Here is a 12596-nt window from a genome sequence, read left to right on the forward strand (position 1 = left end):
TCAGTGTTCTCAGGAGCCATGAGGAATTGTCTTCTGAAGACCTGCCTCTTGCCTCTCCTGCCTGGGTGGGAGGGAAGAGGAGATTATTAACAAGACAAAGGCAGGGCTGAAACCAAGAGAATATTTTACCTTAAAGAATTTTAAAAAGGAAAAATTACCAAAAAAAAAAAAAATGAGAAGCAGAAGCAGAGAGAGACAAAGACAGAGATAAAGAGAAGGGTAGAGGAGCTCCCTACCACTCAGGTTTGTGGGTGGAGGCTGAATTATCAGTAGGAAATCTTCATTGTCTTTTTCTCCCTGAAATCACTAGTTCTCAGGAGCCATGAGGAATCTTCTTCTCCATTAGTGATTCTTTTACAAATTGACTCATAAATATCTCAGAACTGATTGTACTTAAAACAGTAAATAACTTTATTTTTTTAAAAGATTTTTTTGCCATAGGGCATCTGACCTGGCCAGAAAACAATAGAAAGAGACAGAAAGTGAGAAATCACCCCCCAAGAAGGGATGGCCATGCTGTAATTCCTTCTCCTCCATTCTCCTCTAGGGATTTGGGGCATGCATGCACGCACATCTGCCCGGCATGTTTTTCAAGTCGCTGGGTCTGGGACATGAGCGGTGAAGTTGGTCATGTGGGATCCAGCTACCTTAACCACCATGCCATCAGTAAAACATCTGTTTAAGCATCATTTTTACATTATAGAAATGGTTTTACGACAAAGCACTTACACCTGAACCTCGAGTGCAGCAGTTAGGGGAACTAACAACTGTGGTCAGAAGTCAATGTCTAGCTTTTACTTCCTCTTCTTCTTTTTTTTTTTTAGTGAGAAAGAAGGCTGAAGGCGGAAGAGAGGTATATATACATATATATATATATAATTTTTTTAAAATTTCTTTTATGAGAGTGAGAGACAGAGAGAGAGAAAGAGAGAGAGAGAGAGAGAGAGAGAGAGAGAAGCACCTTCAACAGTGTCTTATGCTGTGTCCCTGCCTCCCCTGCATTTTATTTATCCACTTATCTGTTGATGGACATTTAGGTCACTTCTACCTTTTGGCTATTATGAATAATGCTGCTATGAACATGAGTGTACAAATATCTCTTCAAGTTCCTGTTTTCAATTCTTTTGAGTATACACCCAGAGGTAAACTTGCTGATTCAAACAATAATTCTACGTCTAATTATTGAGGAATTCTATATCACTTTCCAGAGCGGCAGTACCACTTTCCGTTCCTTCCAACAGTGCACAGGGATGCCATTTCTCCACATCCTGGCCAACTCTTGTTCTCTTCTGGTTTTGTTTCATTGTTAAAGTCCTTCTAAGGGGAGTGCGGTGGTATCTCCTTGTAGTTTCTGCATTTCCCTAATGATTAGTGATAATGGACCATTCTTTTTTAGCCTTTAGTTCATGATAGAGATCGGGTGTTCACAAACGAGAGAGAGTGAGATCAAGCCGTGATCCCCTTCCCAACAATCTGGCTCAAGATCTTGGGCTTATGTGCACACATCTGGCACAGTTTCAAGCCAACCTAGGGAGCCAAAGCTGTGGTCAGCCATGTGGCTTTCAGCACTGTGGTTAGACTTGCTACTATCTGTGCCACCAGGCTGGGCCAAGATATAATGGACTTTTTAAAATCCAATACAAATCATCACATTTATTTTATCCTAGACAACAGGAAGATTTTAGAACCCTTAATCTCCAGTTTCTCTCTTACTGCCTTGTGCACCATCATCATTCGGTAATTTAATACTACATATGTTTTTAAACCCCTCAAGACATTATTATTTCAAATAGTCGATAATTATTTATATTTTTTGTTTATTTGTTTTAATCAATGTTTTATTTTTTAAAACAGGTGAGTCCACTTTTTATACATCATTGCACTTCAACAATGACACAAAACACAAGTAATGCATCTACAGTTGTGCACTGCTTGAGGACCCTGTTAGGTTATAAAATCGACCATCCAACAGTAAATTAATGTGAAAAAATACAGTGTCGGGACCAGCAGTTAGCATAATGGCTATGTCGCTGGACTCCCACGTAGTCGACCGTGGTTCAAGTCCCGGACCCGGTGGCTTAAACTCACGCCGGGCGCGTGTGCGTGCGTGCCCAAGATTCCGAAAGGAGAGTGGAGGAGAAGGAATTGCCGCATGGCCATCCCCCCTGGGGGCTGATTTCCTGCTTTCTGTCTCTCTGCCTCTCTCTGCCTGTCTGGCGAGCGCATACACCCTATAGCAAAAACCTCTCAAAAAAAAAAAAAAAAAACAGTGTCGAACCAAAAAAGAATTACCACTGCATATAGTATCACCATGCTATAACATTTCAAGGTTACTGAAAACAAAGGGTAAATTATAAAAGTTTGCCTCGACTGAATATACAAGAGGTTCAACACATCAGTGCACAAGGATATCAGAATTTACATGATTTAACAACAACAAAAAAAAAAACACAAAGCAATCAGACATATATACTGTGATCATTATATCCCTTCAGTGGACTGTCCCAGCTTCTTATTATAGTCATAGGTGAAGCCCTTGAAATGATAGAGTTTAGCTTACATTACTCATCTTTATGTATCTGCATGATTTCCTCATGTGACAACACTAAGGAATGAATATCAGCAGCTTAAAAATGAAACAAGCATTTATTTTGGATTTCTCCTACCCCCAAAATATATAAATATAAATATGTATATATAGTATGTATCTGTAGGTTTCGTTGTACTTTACAAAAATGTATCACTAGATGGCAGCAGTGCGTTTTAGAGCTTTGCCAGTTTAACAGCTGCATTAAGTAAAAAATGGCGCATGCATGATCTGATCTCAGAGGACCTTTTTAACTTCTATTTAAATATTTTAACAAAGGAAGAAAAGCAACATTCACAGCACATCAAGCCCAAAATAGTTTACACCTTCTACGCTGAAGCATTGTTTAAAATGTACCTGGCTAGGTCACCCTTACAGGAAAGGCTACATAAGGCATGCTTTAGACAGTCGTGTGGTGTTGCTCACTCGAAAGGGGAGAGAACCAAAGAGGTCCAAGCAGAAAATTTAGCAGGTCATGTTGCCGCCAGTTTCAGGAACCTAAAGATCTGGAGAGAAGGAAGAATGTGGACATTAAAAGGGAACATGCACCGTCCCCAAGACTACACCAAGTGCCACAGCTTCACATCACAAAGCGAGCCCAGGGATGGGATGTGACATGCTGACCTGTGTGCCTAACAGGGTGTCATGCTGCTGCTAGGCCACACTCTGACCTTGCCCTAGAAGCAAATGGGACTGACAGGCCTCTGGAAATAAACCACCTGAGGAGGTGACCACTTTACTCCGCCTCTTTTTAAAGACCAAGGTAGATAACAGTGCACAGTGCGTACTGGAAAACACACGCTGCGAAATGAAAGAGAAGCGGATGTGTTTTCTCAGGTGAGAAGCGAAATGATGCAGCTGACGAACATTCCTTTCCAGCCCAGGGACAGGACAGCCAGAGCTTGCCCCAGCAGCATCAGCTGCTCCAAAATGAACTAAAAGATTTTTCAAAACAACATCAACTATTAAAGACTTTTAAACAAGGTCAACAGAGGCATATTCGTTTGGATATAATTTTTAAAACTTCTAAAGAAGGCCATACTTACCGTATAAGCAGTGCTTAATTTGTGTTTCTCTGGCGCAAGTTTTTATCTTTGTGATTGTTGGTAGAGTTGGTTTTCCTTTGGAGGGAAAGTTGCATGAATTACACTCGGTCAGGAACAACTTGTGAAAGAACAACACATGCCACTACGGGGGACTCGCACCGCCATCCCTGGTGTGGCTAAGAAATCTTACCACACACTGTTCACACACACAACTATTCCTCATGTGAAGTACCTCCTACACACTTCCATGAACAGACCTCCGACTCCCAAGGCAGGGGACATACGGCAGCTTCCCCTTTGCCTTCTTAACTATCATGCAGTTACCATAAAGGCGAGGGAATAAATTCTCTCTCCACTGAATACTGTCCCTCCTCGACAGGCAAGACAGTCACATGGCTAGTGCTGTGCCCTCTGTCACTCCCCTAACCCTCGGCACGACCTGCCTGCCATCACGCCTATTTTGCTAACTTAAGGGCATTCTGCCCAGCCTATATCTACTCCACACCTGCAGCTCTGCCCTCCCGGCAACCAGCAACTGGTAATGGCATGAGCCACAGTCCTGCTGCAAATGCAAGCCTGGAGCCTCGGGTACACTGCCATCTTGCCCACACGATCACCTGAAGCTTCTGGAATGCATGACAGCTACCGTATGCATGGTGGGCCACTCTGTGGGACCAATACCTCGCCCATGCTGGGAATCGAACAGTCTTCAGATCCACAGCAGGCTAAGACGTCTACACTGCAACGCTCATTCTCCACTCACTAATCTCAGCTACTCAATTTACTAAAACTGCAGACACACCAAGACTCACTCGTCAGCTACTGCGTCAGGGCCCAATAAAGCACTTACATTGGTCCAGCTGGTTCGTCATCTGCAAGGGTGTTCGGGTGGTTAAGTTCGCGAGAGGGAAGAGAAAGGAGAACACGGTTAGACTCGGCGTAGAGATCGTCAGTCAGACAGCAAAACGCACGTGGCAAACACGGCTTTTCATAGCATTTACTAAAGGCCATTCCGTCTGGAGGTGCAGAACACTCATGGAGCTGTTACTTCTAGACTCAGGTTCTAATGGCAGGTATGTTGTTTCAATGGTTTTAGTTAACACTTTGAATGCTTGTCATGAAAAACTGCAACTGTAGTGGACAGATAGGCTGCAATATGATCATACTCATCTTGTCCCCAAGTTCCAGTGGTTCACTCGTAAGTAGATGAGAAGACAAACCAACATTTCAGTTGTAAAATCCTGCTGTGTGTTTTCTTGGGGTAAATGCAGTTTTGGCTCCACCCTGCACTGTAAGTGGATGTGCACGTTCTGTACACCGGCGCCCAGTCTCGCCTCTCCAGGGGGCACTGTTTTTCTTATCTGTAATCGTGGGGGTCGTTAGCTGGAGGAGGAGACTGAGGATGACGCCCCAACAGTCCGGTCTAGTACTCGGCTGCCGAGGTGGGCCAGGCTGCGCTGGCATGAGCACACCCACAGCGGAGTGTGCTCAGTGACACGTGGGGAAGGCCGAGAGCGCTGACATTCCTCTAGAAAGGACTTTGGTAGAGAGACAGGCTCACTCCGTGCCCTGCACAAAACCGGAAATCAAACCAAGAAGAGCCATGAGATACCATGTTTTTGTTTCTTTTTTGTTTTTGTTTTTCATCAAAAAACTTAGTTTATCTGCGTTTAGACGCCTTCATAAATTGATACACTGTGATTCAGATTTATGAGATTTTCTTTCCTGTGTCACCTAAGGGCACACTGGTCCCTTTCAAACAGAGAGGCACATACACAGAATCACTTTAAAATCCAGGCCCACTAAGGGGCGGGAGTAAGTGCGTGTGCTTAGTGTGCTTCCCCTGTACAGAACCCGGGCGGACTAGGTGGTTCAGAGCAGTGCTTTCACTGAAGGCTTCTAGAAAAACGCTCAGCAGGATTCCACAAGGGCTGGTGCACATGAAGCAGTCATGGAGAGCGCAGTCTCAGTGTAGGCATCGCGGGAGGAATGTCCGCAGGGGAGACATTGCTCCACTTGTTCCCGGAGGCAACGGAGAGGCAAAGCCACCGCCAGCACACACAGTGACTGGAGCGAAAGGGGTTTCGAAAAAAAGAACCAACCACAAACCACTGACTCATCAGCCAAACGCCAGGCGAGCGGCACGCCAGTGTCCACAGGAGTCTGCGCTAACGACAGCACACTACCGAACAGTACAGAGGACAGGCCAGGACCGAGGGGCACCCACCACACTGCAGTGTGTGGGGGGAAGAGATCCGGACGCACCAGGAACTGGACACCAGCCCACCCAGGCCTCCCCTGGCCACACCCTGGCGCTCAGCACCGGCCAAGCCAGCCCGGCCACATGCTGGGGACTAAGCTGGGGGTGGGGAGCTGGAGGGGCGGCAAGGGAAGGACCCAGGAGCAACCTCGCGGGTTTTTAGGGCTGGGCGCCTGAAATAGAAAACGCTGGTGGCAAGGCAGCGACCTGGGACCATCACCCGTGATTCCGAATTCTAAAGTAAAAAGCAGGGGAGGGGCAATCGCGACAGCCAGGCTAGTCTTCAAAGCGTGACGCTACAGGCACCAACCCAAGCGCCTCCCACCACAGGCTTTCTTCTGCAGTGGGGGTATCCCGAGTGGCCGGTTAGTGAGGTCACTTTCCAGCCCGACGAGCTGGGGACATGCAGAGAGCTGCGTGTGGCTGTTCAGCAGCCGGGCCTCCGGCGTAGCTGCCAGGCCTGTGGGCCCACGGCGCTCAGTCCCAGGAGGCCTGCGCCCTCTCCCAGACCCACTGTCACACCGACACAGCCAAGACTAGCGCCTCGGGGCTCGCTCCCTGCACTGAGTCGCCACCTGCGGCCTGCTCTCCCTTACAGATCAGACAAAAAGCCCGCCTGACCCCTGACAGAGAGGTCAGGAGAGAGGGGAAGAACAGAACTACAGAGAAAAGGGACGGAAATCAACGTAAATGAGGATTAAACAGCAAACTGAAATCCAAATTAGTTGTGGAAGTGAATGAGGTAAACTTGAAGGAAGTGTTAACATCATGAACTGTGCACCATAGACTGAAGCGGAGATCGAACAAACTCCAAAACATGCAGATCGCTCACTTACCACCATGTTTTAAGGGTTTGATGCGATTGAGGGGGGAAAAAAAAGAAGTCATAGTAACCGACACATATCAACACACCCCAACCCTCGGTGCGCCAGTGGCTCACGCAGTAACTGTTCTCCACCTTGGGGTACGCCCAGTCACTGGCTAGGTGAGAGGAAGAGGACGGGGAGGGTGGAGGAGGTGCTCTGGGACCCACACGCGGACTCGTCTGTGTGTTCAGTCTTCTGCCGAGTGCCACAGGCCCCGCACCCCCGTTTCTGCCTCATAAACTAAGGGGTGCTCTGCGACGTGAACAACGGGCTTTCTGATCCCGTATCACCTCCAAAGACGGCTTGACACTCAAAACCACCAAGAGTCTGCGCTGGGCTCCGCTCCCCTGTCACTGCCGGCGCCTCCCTGTGGACGGGCCTTATGGCTGCCAAGTCCACCTCAGCAGAGGAGCCATGACACCCGAGCAAGGCTAACAGCGACCTCCAGCTTCCTCCCTGGGTTACTGCTGTGCCATCTTCTCCGTGAGGTACCTGGTCACTGAGCCAGTGGCCCTGGTTGTGTACATTTGAGGTGTCATTTTAAAACCCCATTCCTTTCCCAGCAGGCCTACTGGCTGTCAGACTTCACATGCGATGAAACGTGTTGACCAGCAGATTCTGGACCACGAGGAGAGCTCTGAAATCTAATGTATCTAAGAGCTTAGCTATCTTAGCCACGCTCCCCCAGCTCAAATCTCTCCCCACCAGTTACCTACGAGCACCCTGACCTGCCTGTGAAATTATCCTGCAGTGAAAGGGACCAGTTTTTGATGGCAGGTACTGTTCAGTGCAGCGTGTGGGTCACTGACTCGTCCCAGACAGGTGAAGACCCAGCAGCTGGCAGTACCCCCCACCCCAGGTGGGAGGGAGCGAGGCCTGAGCACGCACCATGTGCTCTGGGTGCAGAGGTGAGGGCTCTAAGCAGGTGCCCCGCTATGGCACGGGTGGAGGCCATGGAGGCTCATGGAAGGTAGAGCCCAGCTTTCAGAGTGTTACCATGTCATGTTATCGCGTGGTGACTAAGACGAGGGAGGGGTGAGTGAAGAGAGACAGTGAGGCTCTTATTTGGCTCCAGAGTTCACTTGTTCCTGAGACACTGGATGTGGAAGGTGCTGTATGGACAGTCCACCTCCCTGTCACCCACTGGGCACTGACCCTCAGAAAGCGGACGGGACCAGGACAGGGCTGAGGTGCACCCGCAGGCAGGCCTGAGCACACACCAGCAGGTAAAAGACACGGGCTTATAGGAAGCAGTTCCTTGTCAACCTTACTGTGATGCTTCGAGCGGGCCAGCCCTTGGCATGGTGGTTGCAGTGGCTAGCTCCCACGTGGCCGACTACAGTTTGAGTCCTAGACCCAGTGGCTCAAAAAACACACTGGGTGTGCACGTGTGCCCCAAACCCCAAAAGTAGAAATGGATGAGAAGAATTTAAATCTGAAGTGGGGACCAGCATGTGGTATAATGGTTATGTAGCTGGACTCCCACGTAGCTGACCGCGCTCAGTCCCGGACCTGATGGCTTTAAACACCCCAGAGGCACGTGTGAGTGTGTGCTCAAAGTCCTGAGGGGACAGTGGAGGAGAAGGGACTGTGGTGTGGCCATCCCCGTAGGGGGGTGATTTCTCACTTTCTGTCTGTCTCTTCAGTGAGCGCCCACACCCTATAGCAAAAAAATCTCTCTCTTCAATCAATCAATCCAAAGTGATTATTTGCTTTCCTAGCAGGGTACACTCTGAGCAAATCTGTGTTTTTACACTTCTGCTCGGACGTCATGCCTAAGAGGGTGAGTTACTAAGAACTCACACACCGGCCGAAATATGAATGCTGTGAGTTCAAACAGAAAACTCAGTGAGTCTGAAGTGAGCCACAGCTGCCTCCTGATAGCGGAGAACCTGTGGCAGAGAGGCTCGTCCGGCCCGTTTAGAGCCCCACTTTTGAAACGGCCCAAGTTAGCCGACAGAGCCGCAGGTGTTCTCTGACGGGCAAAAGCTCCCCTCGGAAGCCCGAGCCGCGTCGCTCACCGAGAAGGTGCGTGTTCACACGGCGCGAGGTGCGTTTGCGAAAGGGCACGTGGAGGAGGACGGGGCGAGTCTGTCCTTGCCAGGACTGCAGAGAAGCTGAAGGTCGCTGGCTAAAGGAGGGACGCCATGGCCCAGGGAACTCCCTGAGGAACACTCAGCTTTTCTAAGTGACTGCTCCCAGGAAAGGGGCGGGATGAGAACAGGGAGGGGTCGGAGAGGGAGAGAGCGATGGCGTGGAAATGCTGGCGTGAGGCAGGGGTGCGGACGTGGAGACGGGCCCAGACCACACTGGCTGTCGGGAAGGGCAGGGCAGGGGACACGGCAGTCTCCTGTCACCCTCCACCAGTTCAGCCGCACCTGGCGCTTGCCCTGCAGCCCTCTCTTACTCGGGCTCGGTCCACTGTCTACAGCAGGCTAGCCTGGGGCGATGTCCCCTCCAGGGCGCCGCTCAGGGGACTGGCTGGCCACAGGGGCTCCTGTAACAGACCGCCCCCCACCCCACCCCACCCCGAGCCGGGGAGCTGAGGAGCTCAGCGTGCCGCTTCCTCGGGAAGGTGCCTGCGCTAGCCAGAACCGACGCCAACCACTTCCAGGTGGAACTGAAGGGCTGGCAATGCGCGGGGATGGCAACCTGGCAGAGTGGGCCTCTGACAGGGACGTGCCAAGCCACAGGGCCACTTCCTCTTGAGAGCGGCAGCCAGCCTGGTCTTGAAATTAAAGTCAGGTTCTGCCTTCTGTCACCCGACTGCTTCTCAACCTTTCCACGGAGTAGGCGAGGAAGGTGACAGCGAGCGGAGAGAGGCGAAGTTCGGAGGGAGGAGGGCTGACTGCCCCCACAGGAGCCACAATGGAAACCTCTCCCCCTTACCCTCAGGTCTAAGCATGGGTGCACTCTGCCTTGGGAGTCCTAACACCTAACAGGAAGGAGGACGGCTGGGGGAAAAGCATTAGGGCAACCTCAACACCCCAACGAGGCAGGTCCCTCGGCAGGGAGGGACTGAAACTCCAGGCCCCGGCCTGCGGTGCGGGGCTGCAGACCAGTACCTACAGAGGCCCATGTGCTCCAGCCTGCGTGCCTCAACCCTCCGCCCTGCTCACTGCTGACTGGACATGCGGGGGTGTGGGGGGAAGGCCCTCCGTGCCAGTCTCTGCTCACTCGGTCCCACAGTCCACTCAGTGCAAGCGGAGACGACCGGGCGCTCCTGAGAGAGAAGGCAGAGGGAAGGGGCCGCTGCGGTCAGCACGTCCCTGAGGACTTGGCGGTGCTGCCCAGTGCTGGCCATGGGGACCCCTCTGGCAAGTGTGATAGGCTGCAGCCCTGCTGCTCAGCTACACACAGTACCATGGGCCACAGGCCCCAGGGCAGTCAAGCCATGGCTGGCAGTCCACACTGCCAGTCTAGGCAGTGACAGGTGTGGGTGGCTGGCCAGCTGACTGCTTTCAGGGGACGTTATACAGCACAGAGTGGGCTAGGGAGCAGTTAGGAACCTGAAGGACTTCTGGTTCAAGTCTCAACCAGTAGCTCCCCCTGCTACAATCAGAGCCAGAAACCAAAATCCTGACCGAAAACAAGACGTCTCAGAGTCTCAGGGCTTGACCGAGACACGGGCGATGGTTCAGATTTCAGCTCCTCCCTCTCCGAGGCCTGGCGACCTGCTGTGGTGGCAGCTGCATCCTCTCCCTCCTCTGTCCTGAACTGGGCGGGTGGGTGCACCACTGCTCTCCGCCCCTCACGTCTGTGAGGCACAGACAGAAAAGCCAGTGCACAGCCCAGAACACTTGGCCAAGGGGCCGGAGCCAAGGGGCCAAGGGCTCGCCTGCTCTGGTGGCTTCCGACAGCGCCGGCTGGGCTGGGGCATCACCTACAGGGGCTACACCAGGCAACCATGTGACAACCAATCCGATACCTTAAATCTGCCTGAAAGGCCAGGTGGCCTGCGATCTTGGGGTGGCTTCTAGGCTTGACTTGGATTCTCCTCAAGCTCAATGTGCCTGATGATCTGTATTGAAGGAGGACAGAGCTGAACAGAGACTGATGGCTGCCATTCACCCCAAGGGGCCTGAGGGCAGACGGGCCTGGGGTTTGGAGAACACGCACCGAAAGGAGGGGCCAACAAGAGCTCTAGGTGACTACTGTCAGTCTTAGGAGCAGGGGTCAAGGACCGTCTGAGAATTTTCTTCTTCTTTTTCTGGGCTTGAATCCCAACATCCTTACAGTCCTCTGTGGGTACTTGGAAACCACCCTGAGGACTCAGACTCAGCCCAGCCCAGCCCCAGCCCCGGCATCGTGGCCAGCTCGGGGGGATGCTCTTACCGTCGGGGACTTCGTCTGGCCTCTTCCTCTTCTCATACACGACAATGATCACCACGAGGATGACAATCTCAGCCAGGATCCCTAGGAAAGGCCAGAGCGGGGCCAGGTGGCTGCGCACCCGCAGGACGGTGACCTTGGCGGCGGTGCCGATGGGGTTGGTAGCGTTGCATTCGTACTCGCCAGGGTCCTCCGTGATCTGGAGGTTCAAGATGTTCAGCTCGGTGTAGTTCTCCTTGTTGATGACAAAGAAGCGGCCAGAGGTGTTGGCGATCTCCTGCAGAGCAAGTGAGACCGCGTGAGGGAGCAGTGGGCGAGCTGCCGACCACGGGAGGGGATGCTCGTCCCCATTCTCCCAGGGTCTGGCAACACCTTCACTCTGGGAACTCTGACCTTTAGCACGACAGCAGCTCCACAAGCTTCTGACAGCCAGGATATGAGCCTCCCCCGCCAATGACCCTCTGGACTTCTCCAACTTCCCCAGAGTGACTGCAGGTCCTACTCCCTGTAACCCCAGAAGAGCTGACAATCTCATAAATGCTGTCCACGTATCAGGTAAGAAACCACAGCAGCAGGAGGATGGGGAGGGTCAGGCATGTCTGGAGGCTCAGTTGTCGGCACGCGCGTCAGCCTTGGTGGGTCCTGGAAAGTGTCCTTAAACTTCCTTCACAAACAACGCTAAGAACTCTCTCTTAAGAGTGTGATAAAGTCCTAACCTTCCTCTCAAGAGTACAGGGTTAAAGGAAAGGTTATTCGATCAACAAACATTTACTAACATACATGTTTTATACCCCACAAAAGAGAAGGTGAGACAGATGAGAAATAGGATGCAAAAATCCTCTAGCAACTTGGCCTCCAGAGGGAACCAGAACCCACACTGAAGACTGATTGCAGGGTGGTGCCAGGGCCCATCCGAGGTACATGTGGGACACCGTGAAGCTCGGAGTGAATGACCCTGTGCAGTCAGGGAGGCTCCAGAAGAGCTGGTGCTTGCAGCAGCTCGTGGGGCTCCAGCAGGGCAGGAGTGCCGCAGGCAGAGCGCACACGTGTGTGAAGGCAGAGCTGTGGGCACACATGGGCAGGGCTCGGGGTGGACTGAGGCCGGCTCGCAGCACTCGGCTCGGGGACGGGCAGCACAAGGCAGGTGTGTGTCTGCGCCCTGCCACGGCTACAGCCTAAGCAGGAAGAGCAGAGAGGAAAGGGGACAGGCATCCCCAGGTAATGTGAGCTACGCCACACCACTCGCCTGTCTTCCAGATGTGGGCTGAGGTGGCAACTCACAGCCTTCAAAAAAAGAGCTATCCTGTGAAGCCTCAAGCTTCATCTTTCAAGAGGTGAAAACACCCGCTGAGTGATTCCAACCTGCTTTAAGGAAAGCTCGGCCTTCTCCCCCTGCCCCTCATCCAGAGGCCAGGAGAGAAAAATGGGGTTTTCTCACCACACCTTAGAAACTCACTGTCCTGATCTTTCCCAGGCCTGCCCTGAAAATACTGCAGTCGGCATTC

The 12596-nt window shown here is 51.8% G+C and overlaps 1 protein-coding gene across 2 annotated transcripts in view; it reads right to left on the minus strand.

Annotated features, from left to right (window-relative positions):
* Nucleotides 1-2701: 2701 nt before the first annotated feature.
* The window catches only part of NPTN (neuroplastin), a 29345-nt gene continuing 19450 nt past the window's right edge, over nt 2702-12596 (minus strand). The window contains exons 5-8 of one of the 2 annotated variants that reach the window (XM_027773772.1): nt 11095-11368; nt 4484-4493; nt 3634-3708; nt 2702-3093 (exon numbers count right to left, since the gene is read on the minus strand). In XM_027773772.1, coding sequence (XP_027629573.1) covers nt 3648-3708; nt 4484-4493; nt 11095-11368 — 345 coding nt within the window. In that variant the 3' untranslated portion in view covers nt 2702-3093; nt 3634-3647. Of the gene's footprint in view, nt 3094-3633; nt 3709-4483; nt 4506-11094; nt 11369-12596 lie in introns of both variants that reach the window. The other variant, XM_014589688.2, reaches the window with a different exon arrangement.

Source organism: Tupaia chinensis, unplaced genomic scaffold (assembly GCF_000334495.1).
Source record: "Tupaia chinensis unplaced genomic scaffold, TupChi_1.0 Scaffold000369_1, whole genome shotgun sequence".
Taxonomy (NCBI): Eukaryota; Metazoa; Chordata; class Mammalia; order Scandentia; family Tupaiidae; genus Tupaia; species Tupaia belangeri.